Here is a 24638-nt window from a genome sequence, read left to right on the forward strand (position 1 = left end):
TCGCGGCAGGCGAAGGGACGGCTGCCCCGGAGGGAGGCGGCGCGGCTCGCGCTCCAGCATGGCGGCGGCGGTGCGAGCTGCGGGCCGCCTGCCTGCGCTGGGCGGCGTGTCGACGGGTGAGCGCGGGGAGGGGGCGCGGGAGCCGGGGGTCGCCAGGGCTTGCGGGAATCCGCGCGTAGGGAAGCGAGCAGCCTCCCACGGCTCTCCCATCCAGCCCGGGACCGCTGGGTGACCTTGCGCGCGTTCCTTGCCTCTCTGGGCGTCGGGGCGCTGGGCTGTAAAATGACCGTGAAGTGTACTTGGTTCTTCACGGTTCGTTTCGGTGAAGAGGAGGGAACTGGCGAGCCTCGCTTTCCCGGCGGGCAGGCGCGACCCCCGGGGTCACATGGTGATGCCCACCGGGTTCGAGGCTGAGAGGCGCCCGCGGGGCTCTGAAGGTGATGTTGGTTCTCCAGGTGGAGTCGGAGAGCACTGGCCTCGGTCAGCTGAATTCCAGCTGGCCGGTGGCCTCCGTGCAGAGACGGATGACTCGGACGTCAGCCCGCAGTGTCGCCGTTCGTGTCCCCCGCCGCCCCCCCCCCCCCCCGGGTCCTGGTGGGTTGTGTGCACCTAGGAAGGCGCCCTGTTGCAGTGCCGCGTAAGGTTGGTTCCAGGGCCGCTGGGTGGCCGCCACCTGCCTTCTCTGCCCTATTTTGTTGTTAAGTCCACAGTTCAGCATTTCTAATTCTGAAACTCAAAGCCCCCTAAAACCCTCAAAGTTCCCTTTTTTTTTTTTTTTTTGTAACTCATTTTGCAGCAAAAAATTTGACCAGCAATCTTGGCAGAAAATCTGACCTTAATATTATTTTCTTTTGTCCTTGTGATTGTCTCTTCCCTTTTATGTTCCTTCCCCCATCTCCTACTATTTCAAGGCCCCTTTCATAGCTGTCTTCCTTCATGAGTCTCAACTGTGTGCCAGCCACTGTCTTCCTCTGTTCATGCGTTTTCCCTCACTGTCTTCCCAATCCCTTTATGGAGTAGATTCCGTTATTACACTCTTTATACAGGTGGTGGAGGGAGCCACACAGATTGAGCAAGGGACATAGGTTTTTGCACCCAAAATTTCTGACACCAAAGTGTGGTTTTTTTTTTTTTTTTCTATTTTTTTTTGGTCTTCTTGTGTATAATTATTTTGTTTTTTTGTTTTTTTCAGCTTTATTGAACTATAACTCACATACCATACAGTACATCTATTTGAAGTGCACAAATACTTTCACAAACCCGTGCAATTATCGTTATAATCTAATTAGAACATTTTTATCACTCCAAGAAGAAAGCTTTTTAGCTGTAGCCACCACTGATCTATTTTCCACTCTTCTTAGCTCATATAAATAGAACCACATATATGGCTGGCTTATTTGGTGCAAGGTCATTAAGATTCATCCACATTGTAACATGTATCATTTTGAGTTTCTTAGGGCTGAATTGTAATGTGTCCATCACCACACTTTATCTACTCATCAGTTGAGGGACACTTGGGTTGTTTTCCAGCTTTTGGCTATTATGCCTAATGTTGCTGTAAACATTAGCATGCCATGTTTTTGCATGTGTGTCTATTTTCTTTTCTCTTGAGTATGTGCCTGGGAATGGAGTTGCTGGTTAAAATGGTAATTCCACACTTAACTTTGAGGGATGGCCAGAATGTTTTCACAGTACCTGAGGGTACAGTGAGGGTTTTGATTTTTCTTTGTCAACATTTCTTATTATCTGTCATTTGATTATAGCCATCCTAGTGAGTTTGAAATGGTATTAATTTGAAATTTTGATTTGCATTTCCCTGCTGGATATGAATGTATTTTCATGTGCTTATTAGCCATTTTTACATGTTTTTTGGAGAAATTTCTGTTCAAGTGTTTTGGCTCTTTTAAAATTGGGTTTTCGTTTTATTATTGAATTGTAAGGAGTTCTATAGGTGTCTAATCAGATGTATGATTTGCAGAATTTTATTCCATATGTTGTTTTTTAACTTTCTTGATAGTTTGTGGGGTTTTTTTTTTTTTTGTTTTTGTTTTTGTACTGGGGATTGAACCCAGGGGTGCCTAATCACTGAGACACATCCCCAGCCCTTTTTTATATATATTTTTAGAGACAGGGTCTCACTGAGTTGCTTAGGGCTTTGCTAAGGCTAGCTTTGAACTCAACAGTCCTCCTGCCTCAGCCCCTAGAGCTGCTGGGAATATAGGCGTGCACCACATGCCTGGCTTGATAGTGTTTTTTGAGACATACAAGGTTTTTGTTTATTTGTTTTTGTAGTGCTAGAGACTGAACCCAGGCATGCTGGTTCTTCTACCATTGAGCTTTATCCCCCTCCCCGAAACACAGGTTTTAAATTTTGGTGAAGTCTGATTTATCTTTTTTTTTTCTTTTTCTTTTTATCACTTGAACTTTTGGAGTTATGTTTAAGAAACCATTGGTAGACCCGAGGTCATGATAATTTACCTCTGTTTTTCTTCTAGGAGTTTTATAGTTTTAGCTCTTACCTTTAGATCTTTAGTCCATTTTGAGTTAAGTTGTACATAGGGTGTGAGGTAGGGCTCCAACTTCATTCTTCTATGGGTTGACACCCTGTTATTCCAACACCATTTATTGAACACATTCCTCTTTCCCTATTGAATGGTCATGGTCCCTCTGCCAAAAATCAGTTGCCCATAAATGCTGTCCAAGCCTGTTCTGGAGAACCACACTGTATGAAGGGTTGCACAGGGAGGTACAGTCAGAGCCTGGTGCTGTGGGGGCTTCAGAGGGTGGAGGTTTCACAAGAGCTGCTGAGCCTCCAGGATCTGGTGGATCCAGGATCTCATATACAAAAGTGTATGAGAGCGAGTTCAAGACTAACTGTGTGTCTGGATGGCTATGGGGAGGGTGGGGCAGGGGCAGCGGGAGGCTGATGTGGAAGCCTGGGGCCGGGTCGCAGTCCTGCAGGCTGTGCCCAGAATTTGTAACTTGGCAGCAGGGAGCCAGGGAAGGACATGTCAGGGCTGTTAATTGATGAAGCTTCTTACTGTAGAAAGGTGGTAAATACAAGGGGAGAGGCGGGAGACCCATTAAGAAACCTTTAACCTGTGGCTGAGTGATGCTAAGACCTGAACAAAGAAGTGGCAGCAGGACCACAGCAGAGGTGTGGCCCACGGCAGAGGGATTTTTAAAGTGACTGCCAAGCATGATGCCTGGTTGATGGGAGGGTGAAGAGAAGGTGCAGGATGATGGCAGCTACTTGGCCAGTGGTCACTGAGCCCGGAAATCACTCGTCCACTTCTCTTAGTTCTTTAATTCTGTGGATGGTATTATTCTGTGAATGTCACTGTTTTATTTATTTTGGGGGTACTGGGCATTGCACCCAATTGTGCTTCACAGAGCCACATCCTCAGCCCTTTATATCTCGAGACCTGAATTTGCACTTCCCCTGCCTTAGCCTCCTTGGTATCTAGGATTGCGGGTTTGTGCCACAGTAGCTGGCTCACGTTATTATTTTAAATGTCCTTCTTCATGTAGGAATGTATCTTTAAAATTTATTTATTCTTGTTGGAGGCCTGGGGATATAGCTCAGTGGTAAAGCACTTGCCCAGCGTATGTGAGGCTCTGGGTTCTATTGCCCACACCACAAAACAACTCCACTTTTTGCTGAGTGCAGTGGCCTTTACCTGTAATCCCAGCAACTTGGGAGCCTGAGACAGGAGAATTGCAAGTTGGAAACCAGTGTGGGCAACTTAGAGAGACCCTGTCTCAAAAAACAAAGAGGGGATGTGGCTCAGTGATGAAGCACGTGCCTGCAGGCTCCAGACCCTGGGTTCAACCCCAGCACTGGAACCAAAAAATATTTATTTACTTATTTTTAATTGACAGGTCGTTTATGGTGCAGGCAGCTTTCCCTGAACACCTTTCCAACAGCTTCTGTTTTGGCGCTGAAGACCACTCTCAGCAATGGTGAGATTCATTTGAGAACTATCTGTTCTCATAAGATTTAAGAAGAATTTCTGTAGATTTTAAAATGTCAATGGCCGAGGCATGTCCTTGATGATGGTATTGTACAGTCTTGAGTATTTTTCAAATTTTTTATGACTGCAGTTGTTGTAGTTCAAGGCTTTAAAAAATAATGGTTGCCGTTTTTGAGTAGGTATTGTGCACTAGGCTTGAAACATGTCACCTTGTTCAGCCCTCACACTGGCTTTCATGAGCTTATTCACATTTTAGAGATGATAAGGTGAATCTCTGGGAGGCCAAGTGACTTGTTCAGGATCATACAGCCAGGCCAGGCACAGTAGTGCACACCTGTAATCCCAGTGACTTCGGAGGCTGAGGCAGGAGGTTGCAAGTTCAAGGCCAGCTCTGTCTTAAAATAAAAAATAAAAAGGACTAGGGATGGGGCTCAGTGGTTAAATACCTCTGAATTCAATCCCCAGTACCTTCCCCCAAAAAAGAATGAAAGAAATCACACAGCCAGTGAAGCAGGGCTGGTCCCAGAGCTTTCTGGATGCTGTGATGTCCCCTCCTGTGGACACAGACTTCCCTGACACAGGGCAGGGCCTCTCTTCAGCTGCCTTCTGGGAAGTCCAGGCCAACCTTGCTGTGCAAGGAAGCCTGGCCCTTTCACCTGGGCTGTGTGGGTTGGGGCTGTGTCCTTGAGCTTCTGGGACTCCTGAGTGCTGGGCTTCCCTGTGGGTCTCCTGCCTTTTCCTCTTGGAGACCCGCCTGTGAGATGCCTTGGAGATCCTGGGAGAAGTCCAGCTGACAGGGCTTTCTCCCTAGTAGCAGATTTCCTACGACCTGTCACACCCACTGGGAATCAACCAGTTTGATTTGTTGCTTGGTTGATTCACTCACTGATTTATAAACAGTTTATTTACCCCTTAACATGTGCCAGGCACTGCCCTGACCTGAGCTGGTGTCGGGCCTGATAGGGATAGCTGTCCCCACTGCAGGTTTCTGTGCTATTCCTTAAAATATTAACTTTCAGGCTGGGGGTGCGGCTCAGAGGTTGAGCCTTGCCTAGGGTGCCCAAGGCCTACAGTTGAATCCCCAGCATCACACCGGAAGTAAAAAAAAAAAAATTGAGTTTCCAAAAGGTCGTGAAACACTCAGAGCTTTTATTCCTAGTCCTTTCCTGCTCCTTCCCGTCATCTAGGGACACTTTCAATTCTTTCACCTTCCTCTGGTTATATTTCTAAATATGTTGTGTCTGCCGTTCTTTAAACAACATTGTTATGCTAATTGGAGATGTAACAGTCTATCCTTACCCTTACTTTCTTCCAGTATAGGTAGAAGCACAGTTTGGACTGAATCTCTGGGCATTGTTTTTGTTATTAAATTATGTTCACATTCAGAGCTGAGCTAGGTAGTATTCTACTGTTACAATTTTTCCTGGAATTAATAATTGCCTGACTTTTAAGAAGTTGATTGCTTTCCTTATCACTATATTTTTCTAAATGCTGCAACAAATCGGTCAGAAACATAGTAATAATTTTTCTAAAATCTCTCACCAACCAGTTTTCATAGAAGAGACCCAAGTGAGAAGGAAGGAGTTCTTAGTGTGGAAAGTGATGTGTGCTGAGGTAGAACCCTGGGGGGCCCTCCGCCCCACCTGAGGGGTTCTGGCCTATCCCACTTCAGGCTGCAGGGTTGTTGCTTCCTGAGTCTGGGATCTCATGACCTAAACTTAATAAGAACTCAAAGGATCAGAACAGAGTCGATAAGTGAGGTGGATTGTGATCTGTAACTGAGCTTCAGAACGCGACTCAGCCTAAACTACTGAACTTTCTTCTTTAAAAAATCATAACACGGGGCTGGGGATGTGGCTCAAGCGGTAGCATGCTCCCCTGGCATGGGAGCGGCCTGGGTTCGATCCTCAGCACCACATACAAACAAAGATTTTATGTCTGCCGAAAACTAAAATGTAAATAAAATATTTTAAAAAAATCATAACACAGTGTAAGCAAAACCATTTACACAAGTGTGCATGAAAATTGACTGTTGTTTTGGTGGTACTGAGGATTGAACTGAGGGGAACCCTATCACTAAGCCACATCACCAGCCCTTTTTATATATTTTTTCTTTGTTTATTTGTTTTTGTGGTGCTGGGGATTGAATCTAGGGCCTTGTGCATGCAAGACAAGCACTTTACCAACTGAGCTATATCCCCAGACCTATGTTTTATTTTGAAACAGGTTCTTGCTAAGTTGCTAAGGCTGGCCTCGAACTTGAAATCCTTTGCCTCAGTCTCCTGAGTCACTGGGATTACAGCCATGTGCCACTGCACCCAGAAAAAGTGACTATTTCTAATGTATACAAAGCCCTGGGTTCAATCCCCAGTTCTTCCCTGCCTCCCATTAAAACAAACAAACAAAAAACAAGTGACTATTTCTAAATTCTAAAGTTGATTTCTTTTTATTTTTGACATTTGGCTTTTTTTAGGCTGGGTACATTGTTAGCTATGAGTGATATTTCAGTCTTTCAAAAAAAATCTGTTAATAATTTTTACACTTCTTGAACTATATCAAAGATTATAATGCTGAACAGGGCAAGATGAAATTTCTTAATATTAAGATATGTGTTGAAGATGAAGGTGTTTACAAGAAAGGCTGTGTGTAGCAGAATGAGATTTGGAGTGATAAAGTTCTGGTTTGTTAAACAATGAAGACCCAGGGCTGGGGTTGTAGCTCAGTAGCAGAGTGCTTGCCTAGCATGTGAGGCACTAGGTTTGATCCTCAGCACCACATATAATAAATAAAGATCCATCAACAACTTAAAAAAAAAAAAAAATGAAGACCCAGTGTTTTCTAGCTACATTTTATTTGGTAGTTCATCAGGTGGTCTACAGTTCTAGAGGACATCTGTGTGCTAGGTGTGATCTCCCTTCCCACAGGTGAGCAAATCATCTGGAATTGAAATTAGTGTTGAAATCTCATCCAGTCATCCAGTACCTTGTGACATTGGCAAATCTATCTCATAGGCCTGCATTTGAAACAAAATGGTTGTATTAAGTGCTGTCCAGTAATCAAAGATTATCCCTTTGTGTTTGGGTCTCTGTATTCAGTGGAACTATTTCGATGGCTTCCTACCACCCTTAGATGTCACTCTCCCCGTCCTTACCCGCTCTCTTTCTCTGGCTGTGTGAGTCATGGTTGGTGCTGCTGATGAATCTGCGGTTACTGTCCTCTACATGGCTTTACTCAGAGTTGAAAACAGCTGTTGTCATTTTTTTCTTCCTTTTTTTTTTTTTTTTTTGGCTTTCCATTTATCAAGCCAATACCCTTAAGGCCACTTTCCCTCCAGGGCTGTTTTAATCCTGTCACTTCTCTAATGAAGCACAGAGCTCAAGAATCTGTGCATTCACTGATCTTGCTAGCCCTGTTCCACTCCTTCATAGCCACCTGTTCCTGTCACCTCTGCCTTCTTCCTCACATGACACCGCCATTCCTGGGACTGGTCAGATGGCTTCCTCTCAGACATGGCTGTTCTAAAATCTTTTTTCAAGTAATTGATGCATGTGGTTAAAAAAAAAAAATTTCCCCCAAAATACAAAAGCGCAGGTCTTTCACATTCAGCCTTAAATGCCCCTGTTTTCTTCCACAGAGGTGGCCGCTCTTCAGTTTCTTGCATGATCTTCTAGAGTTGTCTACAACATGCATTCCCTGCCTCCCTGGGTTTTGAACATAAAGGGCAGGGTACCCTCTACACATTGCGTCTTGATCTTCTGAACAGTTTCACTTGAAGGTCTTTCCTCATCTGCCCACTGCCCAGCTGCATACAGCAGAGGGCGCCATTTGCCCAGAGCAGCCCAGGAGCTCAGGCTGGATAATGCAGGGCAGAAACCCTGGCTGCACAGAGCTTTCTTGAGACTGTGACATCCACTGTGCAAATGAACCATGACCTCTCTAGGATGGGCATTTAGGTGGCTTTCATTCAAAAGTTTGGTTTTATTTTTTAAAGAACAATTGTCCTCAAAATATGATTCTTAAAAGATTAGAATTTTTAGTGACTTATTTTTATCAGTCACAGTTATTTGGTGTTGGCAGCTCCACAGCCAGGGATGTCTAACTTGGTTTTGTTTCATCTCTCTGTAGGCCCTTTGTCACTGTGGGGAACCAGAGACAGCCGACACTTCACCAGCTTGAGCCATGCGCTGCAGACACAGTGCTGTATCTCTCCTCCCAGCAGCTGGTCAGGCCAGCAGTACAGACCCTACAGCTTCTTCACTAAATGTATGTAGACTGGCACACACTTCCACCTCCTGCAACAGGAAAGTAGGGGTGCTTTCCTGTCTTGATTTTTCTTCTGTCATAAATGAATTAACATTTTAGTGATTATTAAACTAAAAATGCACGTTAGTGTAGCAACTAGAATTATCTCATGTGCTATAGCTATATTTGGAGAGCGCTAGTTTACTCTGAGCCCCTCATTTGGGGCACCCACGGCCTAAAAGTATTGAATTGTGCCCCAGATACCTTGCTGATTTAGAGTCACACCAAGAAGGCCCTCACTGTTTTTAGCTGGTCCTTTGCTAGGACATATCATTTGGAGAAGTTTAAGAGACGTCACTACTGAGACCTGAGTTGTGATTGGCAGACATCAGGGAAGCAAGTCTACTGGTCAGGGACTTACTGGGATTTAATGTTAGCTATCTTTTGTGGAAAAAAAGTAGAATTGTCTCCTCTTGTGTTTTCCAAATGTAATCATGTTTTATGTTCACTGTATGATTTTATTTTATTTTCATTACCTCAGTGACATGGGTGAAGCTGGGCTTTGCTGGCCTTTCTTATTCTTAGGAGAGTGTAGATCTTTGCTTTACAACTACAGAATTTTTTAAAACCCCGTTTCCTTACAGTGACAGCAGATGAGCTCTGGAAAGGTGCTTTAGCAGAGACTGGTGCTGGGGCAAGAAAAGGAAGAGGCAAAAGAAGCAAAAAAAAGAGAAGGAAGGATCTGAACAGGGGTCAGGTCATTGGTGAAGGTAAATGTGTTTGGTTGTTTTGACAGTTTTCAGATTGGGTCCTGAACTTGGGGTGGGAAACTGATGATCTTGGGAAGGGGAGAAATGGGAAGCAAGCTGGGTCTGAGGGAGGCTTGAGGGGCCCAACGGCAAACTTAGTTCTAAAAAGAGTCAATGTGCTTTTAAAGTATTTTCCCCAGATTTTATGGATATTTGGCAAACAGGAAACATTCTCATTAAGTGCACAAGGATCCATGGTTTAGAGTCCAACCAGGGGGCTTACCAGCTGCCCCAGAGTGTCAGGTACCCCTGTGGGGCACAGCTGTGATAGGTCCTGTGCTGCATACAGCCCAGTGCAGGCAGGTGGAGCTCGCAGAGAGCTGGCAGGCTTCCCCTGCCCAGAGAAGACAGTGACCAAGAGCAGACCTGTAGTCACAGGGCCTGTTGCAGCTACTTAACTGGGCTGCTGTCACACAGAAACTGCCCTGGACAGCGCATGGTTGGACAGGCCCAGCTGTGTTCCAGTAAAACTTTATTTACAAATCAGCTGGTGGGCCACACTTGGCCTTGGTCCTTCACGTGCTGATGTGATTGTTTATACTTGTGCTTTTGAAAGCAAAAATAGGATGGGTGAACTTGAACTGGCTTATTTTTACTGTTGTGCAGACTCGTCGCTTTTGATACTAACAACCTTTCAGAAATAAAGGAAGCACCTTGTGCTGCACTTCTAAGATTTCACCTCTGCTTGGGTGCTTGTTTTAGTTTTTAAGCATTTGTTATTTATTTTTAATAATATTAATAATAATAGTGATGATGATGATTATTATTTTCGAGACAAGTCTTGCCATCTGGTCTTGCCAGGCTGGTCTTGAACTTGCAGGTTAAAACCTCCCTCCTGTCTCAGCCTCCCACCTACCTGGGACTGCTGACATGCACCACTGTATCTGGCTATAATTTATTTTTTCAAATTATAAAAATCGTATGCATACCTTCTCAGTAAAAACGCAGATTGTAGAGAAAACTAAAAGCCCCTGATGTCCTTCTGCCATCCACATTCCCATTGTCTCCCCTGAGGGGCCACTGGTCTCATATTGGTATTTCCTTCAGTTGTTTTTGTGTGTGCGCGTGCGCGCTTGCCGCAGTCCGGCTGCAGCAAACTAACCGGGGGGGTGACGAACAATTTGTGTAGATTGATACAGCAGGAGTGGAAGCCGTTTATTGCAGGACAGGAGCAGTATTTATACATTCCACACAGCTTATCTAATTAGCATAAACTAGATACAGCAGTCAACCAATCAGGAATCTCCACACTTAATGGCTCGCTTTTGTTACTTCTCAAACCACTCCCTCTGGCATTTTGCCAGGCACCATCCAGACTTGTTTACGAACTCTAACATTCCCCTGGCAAAATGCCAGGTGTTATTTTGACTTGTTTACAGACTCTAACACGCGCTTTTGTATAAATTCCCTAAAAGAAATAGATACTGTCTTAAAAAAGAAAAGTAAAAGATAATTTTACCATATGGTACATGCAATTGTATAATCTGCTTTTTTTTTTTTTTTAACCTAATAAGAGGTCTCAGGGCTGGACATGGTGGCACACCCCTTAACCCCAGCGACTGGGGAAGCTGAGGCAGGAAGATGACAAGTTCAAGAACTTAGCGAGACCCTATCTCAAAATAAATAAAAAGGGTTGGGGATGTGGCTCAGTGGTAGAATGCCACTGGGTTCAATTTCCAGAACCAAAAGTAATAATAATAACATGTCTTAGAAATCATTCCACATCAGAACCTGGAGAGCAATGGTTTTTGATTTTGTGTAGGATATGGCACCTGTTGGCTGAGCGTTCAGCCGTTCCACTGTTGCCGACTCGGCTTACGTGCATTCCAGGTCGTGTTTCAGCAGACATCTTAGCGCTCACAGGCCTCACTGGTGTTTCTCTTGGTAAAAGTGAAAGTGCGGTCACATACCTGTAGGGTAGATATGCATAAAATTGTGACAGTGCAAGGTCACCTGCCGTGTGACCACATCAGCTTCAACTCCACCACACTGTGCTGGTGACTGTACACGCGTTCCCTGGCATTAACACGTGAAGAGTGAGCAACTTTTGGAAGTTGTCAGTCACCTATAATCTTAACCCTCCAGGGCGCTACGGCTTCCTGTGGCCGGGTCTGAATGCCCCTCTCATGAGAAATGGAGCCGTGCAGACTATTGCCCAGAGGAGCAAGGAGGAGCAGGAGCAGGTGGCGGCTGACATGCTCCAGCAGAGGGAAGAGTGGGACCGGAAGCGGAAGATGAAAGTGAAGCGGGAGCGAGGCTGGAGCGGGAACACGTGGGGTGGCCTCAGTCTCGGCCCCCCGGACCCTGGTCCCAATGGAGGTATTGGAGGCCTGGTTCGCTTGCCTTTGGGTAGAGGACGTTTCATCCTACAGAGTTTCTGAAAATAATTTTATTGTTTACTTGTCTGTTTAGATTACCCTTTTTGAAAAAAGTATTTGACCTCTTTGACTAACTTTCCACATTGTTTTCCCAGTTGCATTTGTGGGACACTAGAGGCCCGTAACCAGGAAGTGTTCCTCCAACAGAATGGAAAGTCCTGGGTCCTAGTGCCTTAGCAGGTGCCTTAGACGTGGTGGTATACGTAATAGATCTGTAGGGCGCAGTGTTTCCCAAACACGTGGCCTCAGGCTTGGAGTGCTGGCTGTTTAACAGCAGAGTTGAGAGACCAGAGAGCTATCACTAAGCCTTTGTAAAAGCAAACATGAAACAAAAATTGATGACACTTAGGCTGAATTAGAAAACAAAGTCTCCCCCTCCCCAAAGAAGGCAAATTCACCTGAAAATCTTGCTCTTGCCAGTTAAGTGGGAGAGGAGGAAGCAAACAGGAGTTAGGCTCAAAGTGAAGGAACGGTTGGGCTGGAGAGGATGGGGCGAGTATGCAGGAGGGTGGAGGTCTGGGAGGGAGAGGACCTGCCCACGAGCCAAGTCCCCAGTTACCAGATCCAGAGTTCAGACAGACGGGCTGCTGTTAGCCAGCAGGGGCAGAGTGCAGGTTTGGGTGAGCCCGTGCAATGGGGGTGGAAAGGTGGGGAGGTCACCTGGTATGTGGTGGCTTCGGTCAGGATCATCAAGTCAGATAGTGGCATTGGTGAACATGGCCACCAGAATATTTCTTGATGAGAAGGTGGCACTTGGCAGTGGCTTCACTATCACCCAGTGGGTGGGACCCAGGCAGTGTCCCGGAAAGAAGATTGACTCTGAGCTGACCTCTGTCAAAGCCAACTGCTGGGTACAGAAGCTTTTATTCTGCTCTCCTATTTTATTATGTAATTGACATTTTCTGGAATAAGTAAAAGCAAGAGAATTGGGGAGTGTTTGAAATAGCTCCCGTGGTGAGCAGAGGATGAGAACTGAAAGCCGAGGAGCAGGGAGTTCCCGAGCGAGTCAGACCCACAGTTGAGAGTGGTGAGCGTGGGCCAGGCTCTGATCTCTCCCGACAGCACCCACAGGCCACTTGTGACCAGACAGCTGCCTGGGTTCTGGCCTGGAGAGGGCGGTAGAGACAAAGGTGTAGGGGTTGAGGACGTTGGCAAGATCGTTGAGGAATGAGGGACTTTGGTGTCTCATCGTGAGAGAGGCTGTGAAGACCCCAGTGGACCAGATGCGAAAGCGATCTGGAGGCTCTGGAGGTGTCGGGGCTCCAGGAACCCGTGCCTCAGGAGCCGGCAGCAGGGAGCTGGAGAGGGGGAGGCCCAGTCAGAGAGCCGTGGCTGAGCTCATGAAGTCAGGCCAGGCAGTCCCCGTGGATGATGGGAACTGGGGCACAGCCTGGAGAGCGGCACCAGAGAGCTCAGGTTCTTCCGATTGGAAGTCTGAAGGTACCTGGGAAAGGCTGTCACACGTGAGCAGCTTGGATGCTCTTATCTGTGTGCTTTTTCTTCTCTCCTTGTAGAGACCTATGAGGACTTTGATACCAGGATACTCGAGGTAGGCCTGCCGAGCTCAACTCTCGGGGTCCTCTGGAGAGGTTGCCAGGGTGGGGTGGGGTGGGCAGGAGGAGCTGAGCAAAACTGTGGTTACAGTGATCTCTCGGACACAGACTCAAGTTCAGGGAGGAATTAACACAATTTGAAGTTCAGTTCCTTGATGGTGGTGGTCCCCACTGCTGCCTTGGTTTCTAGGGGACTATGAAATTGAGGTTTGCGAGGGGCAAATTCAGGAGCAGAATTTGGAGATTATATTAAGTTCCTTCTTCCTGGAGCTAGAGTGTGCTATCTGGTGGCCTCTTGTGGAGCTGTACACCAGTTGTGTCTAGGACACAATCAGAGAACAGGTTGGGAGGAGCAGGGGCAGAAAGCCTCAGGTTATGGCCAGTGTCCAGTTTGGATAGGGCAGTGGTCTCTGGGCTGCTCACAGATCCTGTGTCAGGTGTACTTGAACCACCCTTCCAGGGCATTCTCTAATGGCCAGTGTTCCTTTGAGCTGGTATGTGCATTTAATCAGTGTTTAATAATGTAGAACAGAGCCGGGTGCGGTGGTGCACAACTGTAATCCCAGTGGTTTGGGAGGCTAAGGCAGGAGGATTGTGAGTTCAACAGCCTCAGCAAAAGCAAGGCCCTAAGCAACTCAGTGAGACCCTGTCTCTAAATAAAATACAAAAAAGGGATGGGGATGTGGCTCAGTGGTCAAGTGCCCCTGAGTTCAATTCCCGGTACCTCCCCAAAATGTGGAATAATTGATATATCAAATTTGTGACAAAGCCTCTCTGAATATGTATATTTTTTCTTCAATATCAGTTACATTACATTATGGAATTAAAAATATGTTTACAGGTATTTTATGTTGGTATCCCATTGTGTGTTATTCCCCCCACCTCAATTCTAGAGATTGAACCCAGGGCTTTGTGCATGCTAGGCAAGCACTCTGCCACCAAGCTACATCCCCAGCCCTTTTCACTTTTTATTTTGAGAAGGGTCTCACTAAGTTGCCCAGGCTGGCCTTGACCTTGCCTTCTTCCTGCTTCAGTCTCCTGAGTCACATGGATTACAGGCGTGTGCCCCTACATACACCCCAGTTCATAGCTTTTGAAAGTTAATCCCACTGAAAGAGTCTTTCATATGTAGGTTGTTTCCTATAAGATCATTCAGAAGTGTGTACTCAGCCTCCCTTTTCCTTAAACTCCTTCCTAGGAAGGAAAGGGGACAACTGTCATTTAAGCAGTTTAGTTAATAGTTTCATAATTCCTGGCCTTTAAAATAGGCTGAAAAAATTGAAGATTTTCCTGAAGTTTATAATAAATAGGTGTTTCCAAATTCTGTATTCTTGTTTAAGCCTGATCCTTAACATAGCAATCTAGTCCTACGAAGTTTTTTCTTTACGTTGCATTTCATCATTTCTAAGATATTTTAGTACCTTTGATACTGGAACTTGTCTTATAATCAGTGTTAAACTATTTCAAAGTTTAATCCACAGTGTTTTCTTTCCTGTGTACATTTATTAAGATAGGGTATATTGAGTTGTGTAGTTGTAAATTCCTTTAAAGGTTATCTCTCCTAAGAACCCTATGAAATAGGAAGAGAAAGTCTTATTTCCGTTCTGTTCCTGAGGAAATGCTTCAGAGGGAGGGTTTGTTTGGGAAGTTTGCTTCTGTGCCTACTGACTGGAGGTACTGGGCCCCTCACCAAGCCTGTGTGGCTGAGCCAGCAGGTCCTCGTCCTCTACCTCAGAGTTTTCTTCAGCTGTCCTATTGATGAAGCATTTTGTCTTTTAGGTAAGAAATGTTTTTAATATGACAGCCAAAGAGGGGAGGAAGAGATCGGTCCGTGTCCTGGTGGCTGTGGGGAATGGGCAGGGAGCTGCAGGTGAGTGGGGTGACGCTGGACACAAAGAGGCCTGGCTGCCGGTCTCACTTTTTCTACTAATAGAGTCGTCTAGAGGTCTGGGCTCACAAACCTGGTGGTAAACCAAGAGCTCTTAAGGCCTACATCTGAGGACTGGGTATTTTAAAGGGCTTAAGACACCATTGTATTGTGCATAATAGTGAAAAATTAGAACAAGTCCAGTTGGGCCTAGTTACAGGATAGCTATCCAATGTAATATTCTTTTTTTTAAATATTTATTTTTTAGTTATAGGTGGACACAATATCTTTATTTTTTATGTGGTGCTAAGGATCAAACCCAGTGCCTCACGCATGCCAGGCGAGTGCTCTCCCTCTGAGCCACAACCCCAGGCCTCCAAAGTAATATTCTATAGCCATTAAAGAATTGTGAAAAATTACTTACACAATAAGTAATTTTTGTTAAAAATTTGTCATGTAATCATGATTTTTTTAAAGTCGTTTATATGCAAAGAAAAAAACTAGAAGACTATACACTGATAAGTGTTCACTTGGGTTAGCAGGTTTGTCAATCATTTAAATTTTCTTCTTTAGACTTTTAAAGTTTCCCTACTGAACATCTTGTTTTTGAAATGTGTTCATATAGAACTGAAAAACTGTTAGTTGCTTCCTTTTGAAAATTTCGAAGCAAAATCAAAATACATGATAGTGCGTTGCTGTAAGAGACCATGGATAGCAGTTACTGTTGTCTATTTTCAAAAATATCTTTTCTGAAATTTTGTGTCCATGTTACCTCCCTTTACCTTTTTATAAAAAGCTTAGCAGAGATCTTATTATAGCCATGAATTTGCACCTTGCTCTTCTTGCTTGGTTTTGCCCTCAGAGGTCTTCTGTTAGCATAAGCAGATTTCTGGTATTGGTTTCATAGTGTTCCAGTGTGTGCATAGACATGATTTTTGACCCAATCCCTATTGTTTCCAAATTTTTATAATTTATTAAAAACAACAACAACATTGACCTTTTTGTACATGGAGTTTGTTGAACTTTTGGAAGTATAGAAATAGGGGAAATATCTTGAAATTGCTGCCGCACTAGGTTTAAATGTCAAGTATTGCCAGATCTCCTCCTCAAAGGTTGCATCAGTTTATGTCCCTCTGTACCACCCGTCCTTGCCCTGAGTAGTATCAGACTTTACTGATTGTCATCTTGGTCCCTGAAACATCTCTCCTAGTTTACATCTGTACTTTCTAAGTTAGGAGAGCGCCGACGCCATTTTGCGTGTTCATTGGCCGTTGCACTTTCACTTTGGACATCTGTCAGTTCGGGTGCTTTGCATATTTTTTTAATTGGGTGGTTTTCTTGTCCTTATTGATTGGGATTAGCTTCTTGTAAGTTAAGGACATGAGCCCTTTTTGTCTAGCAGATATTTTGACTTAGTTTTGAATTTTTTTTCCACATCGAAGCTTTAAAATCCACAGAAGTATGAACCCTTAACATAGCAAATTTATCAGTCCTGGGTCACTTCTGGTTTGTGTTTTGCTTAGAAAGCCTCCATTTGAAGATTATAAGTAAGTCCACTCATATGTCCCTCTAGGACTTCCATGGTTTACTTTGTTCTGTTTAAACTAGGAACTAGAATTCAAGCCCCTTTCATCCCAGGCCTTAGATGTCTTGCCTATTTTATTTTCCTGTGTATAATTTTAAAACAAAGTACTTTTTTCAAATTAAATAATAAATGGTGGCAGCAAATAATGGAAGCATTTCTGCAACTTGTGATAAACCTCATTTCTTAGGGTAAAGCATTTACAAATTGGAAACTATTGGGTTTATTTTTCTGGTTAATTAAAATCTAAATTCTGAAATCATAGTTTTACTCTATAACAATGTATTTTCCCCCATCCCTTCTGGTCATTTTAATCTCTTTGCACAAGTGTCCAAAAACATTGCCTTTTATAAATATAGAGCATACTTAGTTTTAAAAATTGAGTATATTTCATTTTATTAGAGATTTATAAAAGGTAATGTTATGTATCTAAATGTAAAGTCTGTAGAATGCCTCAGAACATATGAGCACATCTCTGGCTTTCTTCATGGCTGGTTGTGCATAGCAGGTGTTCTGTGGGCAGTTGAAAGAAGGGCGTGAAATGTTGTAGAGCCCAAACTGGGAGCTGGGGAGAGGCACAGGCTGGGTCAGAGTAGCTTTCCTTTTCATAAGTTTTGCTTTTTCTTTTGAAGGTTTTGCCATTGGGAAGGCCACTGAGCGGGTGGACGCTTTCAGGAAAGTACGTGCATGTTTTTCTTTGTTAACATTTAGTAGAAGATGAAAAGCTCTGTGTTCACATGGGGGCACTGCAGGCACACAGTCACGTATCACGAAGGAATCGTCAGTGTATGTGTGATAATGATATTGTGGCTAAGACCTTATCTTTTAAGGTGCATAGGGGGAATTTTTTATAATAAAATACTTTATAAAATAGTTTTGAAACCCAGCGAGAGATTTAGGAGAATATGTTCCTTCTTTTCTTCAGGCAAAGAACAAAGCCATCCACTATTTGCATTACATAGAGCGGTATGAAGACCATACAAGTGAGTGTGGGTCTTTTCTTGAAGATTTGCAGAATGCCACTGTGTCATGGTGTGTCTGTGACATGCCCTGTGGGTGTCTTTGTGTTGCTCTGACTGCATTCTTACAAATGTGCAAAATGGGGAAACAGCCTGGCCTGGGGGGGTGGCAGGAGAATGAGTGGGGTCAGCGTCTGTGTGTCCTGTGGGCTGACTGCTTAGGGCAGCACCGGGTGCTCTGTGGCTTTTGCAGACATTAAAGCCACACGCCTGACCCTCCTGTGTCTGCTTTATCCCCCAGTATTCCATGACATCTCGTTGAGATATAAGAGGACGCACATCAAGATGAAGAAACAGCCCAGAGGTAACTGGAAAGCTCTGACTCTCTGTTGAACATAAAGCAGAGAAACCACAACAGTCCCATCCTCCCCCCTGGCGTTGTTCGCCTCTCCTTGAACTCATCCTGAGAGTGACAGATGGGAAGGCCTGAATTAGGCTGAGGAAGGCGAGGCTCCTGGGGAAGAAGCCAAGGTCGGGCTGCACAGGCCCAGGCCTGTTCCCAGAGTGGCTGAGGCGGGCGGAGCAGGTGGTGGTGGTCAGGTTGGATGAGTGGGCACATGGTTCCTCCTGGAGCCTTCACCCAGCTGGACGGTGTTCCTTCCTGCCAGTCACGTGCTGCTCCTCTACAAGTGTCGTGGTGTTAGGCTTGTTATTTGGTGCTGGGGATTAAACCAGAGCCCCGCACCTGTGAAGCACGCGCTGTCACGGAGTTCCCCCCAGCCCCTCACTGTTGAGTGCTGTTGAATTTCTATGATCTCTATTCATTGAGGCACTGGGTGAGCAGAAATGGCCTTTTCTGTCTTGTGGACAGGCCACAGGCAGTGCTAGCTATGGGGACAGTCACGCCCAGTGCACTCTTGGTGCAGAATTCTTAAACATTTGGATTTGCATTTTGCTTGCAGTTCTGTAATAAGAACCTGTTTCATTTGACTGTAGTTTTTTAAATCTCAGGAGTTCAGGTCAGGAGCTGGGTGCAGTGGTACACACCTGTAATCCCAGTGACACTCAGAAGGTTGAGACAGGAGGATTGCAAGTTCAAGGCCAGCCTCAGCAACTTAGTGAGGCCCTAAGCAACTGAGCTACTGCCTTGTGCCTTCCTCAATGCTGTCAGGAGGAAGAGGAGGGCCACCTTCATCAGGGTGGCCAGAGGTGGCCTCTGAGCAGGGGCAGTGTGAGTGAGATCCTGAAGGAAGAGGAGCAGAGGGGGCAGGCCTGGGAGAACGTTCCAGGCTGGGGGATGCCCCAGGTGCAGTGTGCCCTCGTGCACAGGCCATGTGAGGACAGTGCAGTAGGTGGGGTCAGGCACTGTGTGTGTGTGTGTGTGTGTGTGTGAGAGAGAGACAGAGAGATAATGATATTGTGGGGGAAGATCGTGCAGACGTCTTTGTTTAATTCAGAGAGCAATGGCAAGTGAGAGGCTGTGCCCGGGAGCCTTGTGTTGCTGAGGATCAAACCCAGTGCCTCACACATGCCAGGCAAGCGCTCTGCCTCTGAGCTATAGCCCCAGCCCTGGCTTGTGTTTTTGAAGCTCTTCTGGAGGAGGGATTGCTGGTGGCCAAGAGCAGGGCACATGGCTAGAGGGGAGGAGACCACCCCAGCACTAAAGGCCATCAGGGAGGTGAGAAAGCACTCCAGGAGCCACCAATTCAGGAGACGCTGCCACTTAGGCCAGAAGGTGTTCCCAGGAGAGGGAAGTGGTGTCGCTGCCAGGGCAGCTGAGTGCTCTAGGAAGGTGAGGACAGGCGTCTCCCTTGATGGTAACCAAGCATGGACACGGGAGCTGGCATGGGTAGAGAGCAAAAGAGTTTTCAGGCACTTAAGTCTTAATCTAAGTAATATCCTGGTTCCCCCCCCCCCCACTACATTTAAGGTAGATGTTCTGTTTAATTTTTGTACATACCATTGAATAAATGTCGTCCTGGAAGTCACACCAGCTGAGGGTGGTGAAGCCAAAATGTCATTCCCTAAACCCAGAGCCACATGAAAGACAGCATGCTGGCAGGTGCTCAGTCCATTTCCTGTCTCCTAGGATACGGCCTCCGCTGCCACAGGGCCATCATTACCATCTGCCGGCTCATTGGCATCAAGGACATGTATGCCAAGGTCTCTGGGTCCGTCAACATGCTCAACCTCACCCGGGGCCTCTTCCATGGGCTCTCCCGCCAGGTAACCTTCCCTGGGGTTTGAGCAGGTCTGGCTGTGCTGCAGACCAAGGTGCTGAGGGTCTCCTAGGGGCTCTCACGGCCACCTGAGGATGTGGGCATTCTTTGCTGTGTATGGCGTATCCCCTTAGTCAGACCCACCGAGAGCTTGCAGTGGTCATGTGCATGTGTGGATATGCAGCAGCAAATCCCGTCATCTAGAGCTGCAGTAACGCACCAGTAAAAAACGTGGAAAGAAAAAATTTTTAAAAAGGAGAGTTCATGGTAATTAACCAACAGATGGAGTTTTTGAAGTTATTTTTTGTTAAATATTTTTAGTTGTTGATGGGCCTTTATTTTATTTATTTGTACGTGGTGCTGAGAATCAAATCCAGTATCTCACACATGCTAGGCAAGCGTTCTACCACTGAGCCACAACCCCAGCCCGCCTGGGTGGTTTTTGAATAAGATGATACACATAATCGTTTTACGTACCTCTGTTTAAAATGTGAAAATTAAGCTGGGCATGGTGGCACACGCCTGTAATCCCAGTGATTTGGGAGACTAGGGCAGAAGGAACCCAATTTTGAGGTCAGCCTCAGCAACTTAGCAAGACCCTGTTTCAAAAAAAAAAAAAAAAATATATGTGTATACATTTATATACTATGTATGTATAATTTATGTGTATATACGTATCATTTTTATATCTGTATGTATATGTATATATTATTTATATATGTATATATAGATTTTTTTAAAAAAGGCTTTGAATAAAAGATCTTTTTGGAACAGCTTTTGTGCTGTTGGTTTTTAGCTAACATCCTTCAAAGCATTTCTAAATTCAGGCTTGGGAGGGTTAATTATTTAATTGTTTGGTGTGATGAAGCTGTTGGTTGCGTTTACCTTTCATGTTTCTTCCATGTGCTGTCGTTGTTTTCTCTTGGCATTTTGAAACTTCTCTTGTGGTCACTATTTATCATCTCTTCTAAAATGTCATCAGTTAGGACGAGTTGCATTTTTTAATGTGCCACTCAAAAAGGCAAAAATACCACTAATTTAGGTGAGATGCCTTTGATTATAAGATACCAATTTAAATTATTTTATTTTATTTATGAAACAGCCTGTCTTTTTTTTTTTTTTGGTCCCAGGAATTGATCCCAGTGGCACTTAACCACTGAGCTACATCCGTAGCCCCTTTTTTTAAAAATATATATATTTTTTAGTTGTAGATGGACACAATATCTTTATTATTTATTATTTATGTGGTGCTGAGGATCAGACTTAGGGCCTCATGTTTGCAAGGCAAATGCTCTACCACTGAGCTACAACCCCAGCCCATCCCTAGCCCCCCCCTTTTTTTAAATTTTGAAACAGGTTCTCACTAAGTTTTAGGGCCTTTGATAATTGTTAAAGCTGGTCTGGAACTTAGGACCCTCCTGCCTCAGCCTCCCAAGAGGCTGTGTTTACAGGCATGTGCCACCGTGCCTGATGAAACAGCTTCTTTTTTCCAATTTTGAACACTTAGAGAATTAGGGTAGTACAAGCGCCATAGTCTGGAAACATGAGGTTACACATATCAGATTTTTCAGGAACTATGAATAAACCATCCACTGGATGTATTTGCCTGTTTCCAGACTTTTGTGGCACCTGCTGCAGTGACCCCAGGGCTCTGCTGCCCAACCAGAGCTAGTCTTGTTTCTCAGCATCACCTCACCGAGTTGTTTTGAACCAAATCTCAGGTGCCATTTTATTTCATTCATAAATATTTCAGTGTAATCTCTAAAGGATCCATTTACTTCTATGGTAGAGCGCTTGCTAGGAACACTTAAGGCCCAGGTTTGATCCCCAGCACTGGAAAAAAAAAAAATGTCATGGTACCCTTACCATTCCTAAATATCATGACTCAGTATTATCAAGTATTGAATCTGTTCATTCAAATCTATCCATTTGTCCAATTTAAAAACATTTTTTTACACAGTGTGATTCAATCCCGTTGATTTGATTCAATTCAGTTGAGAAGATGTCAGCACTTCTGAAGTTTCTCCTGTGTCTTTTAAGTCTCTCTTGGTCTGTCCCTCTCTTTTCCACACTTGCTGCTGTTGTGTTGAGGAAGTCAGGTGGTTTGTCCCATAGTGTTTCCAGGGTTGAGCACCCATGGGGTCCTTGATGTCCTTTCCCCCGCCCCCCCCCCCCGGACCTCCTGTGAGTTGGTTGTTAGATCTCAGGGCTCCGAGAGGTTCAGGCTTGGTGCTTGGCCCAGCAGGCACGTGCTTAGGGAGTTTGGAAGGTGAGGCCTGGCGTACCCCAGTTTGGGGTGGGAAGGTGGGCTGAGGTCATCCCCCTGTGACAGCCACTGTGGTTTAACCATCCAGAATCAGCTGGCACTGCTCTTTCTCCAAAGCGCTCTGGTGGGTACTGCACCCCCACCCCCACCCCCACCCCCATCCCACCCCTGTGGTGGTGCCTCTCACTCCTATAGCCATAGGGACCCTCGGAGACCTAATTGCTGTTCTCACTTTGGTCTTGCCCAGGAAACCCACCAACAGCTGGCCGACAAGAAGGGTCTCCATGTGGTGGAATTCCGGGAGGAATGTGGCCCCCTGCCCATTGTGGTTGCCTCCCCCCGGGGGGCCTTGAGGAAGGATCCTGAGCCAGAAGAGGAGGTTCCTGACATCAGGCTGGACTGGGAAGAGGTGAAGGCTGCACAGGGAATGAAGCGCTCTATTTGGTCAGGTCTCAAGAGGGCCGCCACCTAATCTTCTCGCCACTGACCTTCCTGCCACCTGGCCCCCCCACTGCAACACCGTGCCTGCTGCCCTAGGCACCTGGGGACTCCCCCCTCACATCTTGCCATGTCACCTCTTTTTTTTTTTTTTGAGGAAATTTCAACATTCTTTATTTACAAATAAATAATTCTAGTTTTGATTTATTGATCACATGATCTGTGCTAGGCAGTGTGACAGGGACGTTACACACAGACCTTGTTCAAGACTACTTTAAATACTTGCTAAAACCAACAAAAGTAAATGGAGCAGGGAGACAGGAAAAGACCCACCCAGGGGTAATGTGCACAGGGACGTGAAGGGCTGCGGTGGCTGTGCCCGACGCCCACTCGTGCTGGTCCATCTCTGGGAGGTGACCTCCCGCCCTGTCCCCCACAGCTGCACCCACCTCCAGCAGGGCCCAGGCTGCCCTGGTGGCAGGAAGTGCCTCGTTGTTCCGACTTGCACGTCAAGTGCCAGCAGCGGGAACCTCTTGTCACATGCTTGACACCACTTGTGTGGTGTCTGGAGAAATGTCTCTTCACCTCTTTTTGCCCATTTGAAAAATTGGGTTCTTTGTGTTTTTATCATTGAGTTGTAACAACACTTTAGTATTGTGGACACAGGCCCCTGTAAGGGGTGTGACCCATCATGTTCCTCCTCCGTGGGGTGGATCATCATTTCCTGTTTCTTTGAATACTTTCTCTGTCCCCGTCCTCCTCCCATCCACTGCCGACACAGGTAGGCCCTTGTCACAGTCCCCCAGCCCGGCGCTTTCTCTGATTCAGATTGGGTGGTTCCCATTACTGTCCAGGATTAGTTCCTCTTTCCTCTCTCTTCTGCTCTCAGACCATCCACCCAGTATTTTTATTTTGGCTGTTGTATGTTCCAGTTCTAAATTTCCATTTGATTCTTCCTGATATCTTCTATTTCTTTGCCGAGACTTTCCAGTTTTTTGCTGTTTGGTGTTGTTTGTGATTTGCGCTGAAGCATTTCCACGATGGCTGTTCTGAATCCTTGTCATGTAGCTCCAACATCTGTGTCACCTCAGTGTTGGTTTCCGTTGTCCCCTGGGTAGAGGTGCACTTTCTGGGTTTTGGCATAATCAGTAGTGGTATCTCACACATTTTCATTACTGTGTTCTAAAACCCTGGGGTTGATGTGGCTTTCCCAGTAGCCTCCTCTGCCACCCTGGTAGTGGAATGGTCACCTTGGGAACGTGACCATGACCACCAGCTGCAGAGGATGTGCAGGCCCTGCTGGAGTTTCCCCCAGGCCTCTGACTGCACCTGCAGGACCGGGAGAGAGCCACCCTGGCCTGGCGCTGCTGAGTTCTTCTGTGGCTTCATGGGGTGTGGGCAAGGCTGCGTTTGTTTTTCTTGCAATATTTGACTGGATGGAGGCAGTTATTGATTGAAAGTTTCTGTCTTGTTGGGTCACCCTCCCTCCAGTATCTAATAAAAAGATATTTTAGATGTGGGGAATGAAGCGATCCTGTGTACTACTAGAAAATGGGGCTGCAGGAGGGGTCACTCCCTCACAACCAGGTGCCTTCCCTGAGTTGAGGACATGGGTCTGGTAACTGAGGGCTGTCAAAGGTAACCAGAGTTGATCAGGTTTCTTTGACCAGCAAAAAAATGAGCAGGAAATAAAATAAAAGATTGAGTACAAAGAAGTGAGGATACAGAGCGCAGCAGATTTCCTGCCGCAGTCTGGCTGGGCACAATCAGGAGCCACTTGTCAAAAGAAACTAACTTTATTTTTAGAACCACACACGACAAACAAAATAGTCTCTCAGGAAAAACCCTCAGAGCCTCAACTGCCACCACCGGCTTTCCCCAAGCCTCTCTCTCCCACACAAGCTTCTCTCCACCTCCCACAATCCTCCTGCTCTTGAGGCCGATTGGCTGGGTCACGTGGGCGGAGCCAAAAAAGTCCCCCAATGAGCAGCTCCGTGGTCTGAAAGGGCAGGGAAACAGTCCAATGAGCATCACCGCAGAGGAGCTAATCAGCTAGATGTTGCTGGGGCCGAGGAGCCAATCAGCTAGATGTTGCTGGGGCCGCTGTGAGCCAATCATCAGCCAGCAGCTGGAAGTTTGCTGGCAGCTGGAAGTTTGCTGGGGCCCCTTTGGCTGTGGCTCTCAACATCTCCCCCTCTCTGTTTAAACAACAAGCATGTGGCTTAGGGACCGTGCCTGTTAGGCAGTCCAATTCAACATATGGTCCTTACCCGTCATCGGATGAACTGACCTCTAGGCGTCAGCCTCCTGTCTTAGGTTGGTACCACTGCAATTGGATCACACCCGTCACT

At 45.8% G+C, this 24638-nt stretch overlaps 1 protein-coding gene across 1 annotated transcript; it reads left to right on the top strand.

Annotated features, from left to right (window-relative positions):
- Positions 1–12: 12 nt before the first annotated feature.
- On the top strand, positions 13–23806 carry Mrps5 (mitochondrial ribosomal protein S5). The gene is made up of 12 exons (XM_046420108.2): positions 13–116; positions 3883–3963; positions 8100–8237; positions 8861–8986; positions 11111–11344; positions 12918–12952; positions 14736–14826; positions 17038–17084; positions 17331–17388; positions 17666–17728; positions 19454–19590; positions 22097–23806. Exons 1-12 carry the CDS (start codon positions 59–61, stop codon positions 22319–22321), a joined length of 1293 nt encoding a protein of 430 aa, XP_046276064.1. The 5' UTR covers positions 13–58; the 3' UTR covers positions 22322–23806.
- Positions 23807–24638: the final 832 nt, after the last annotated feature.

This window comes from Marmota monax, unplaced genomic scaffold (genome assembly GCF_021218885.2).
Source record: "Marmota monax isolate L192 unplaced genomic scaffold, Marmota_monax_Labrador192_F-V1.1 WCK01_AAM20220418_F8-fsc00178, whole genome shotgun sequence".
NCBI lineage: Eukaryota > Metazoa > Chordata > Mammalia > Rodentia > Sciuridae > Marmota > Marmota monax.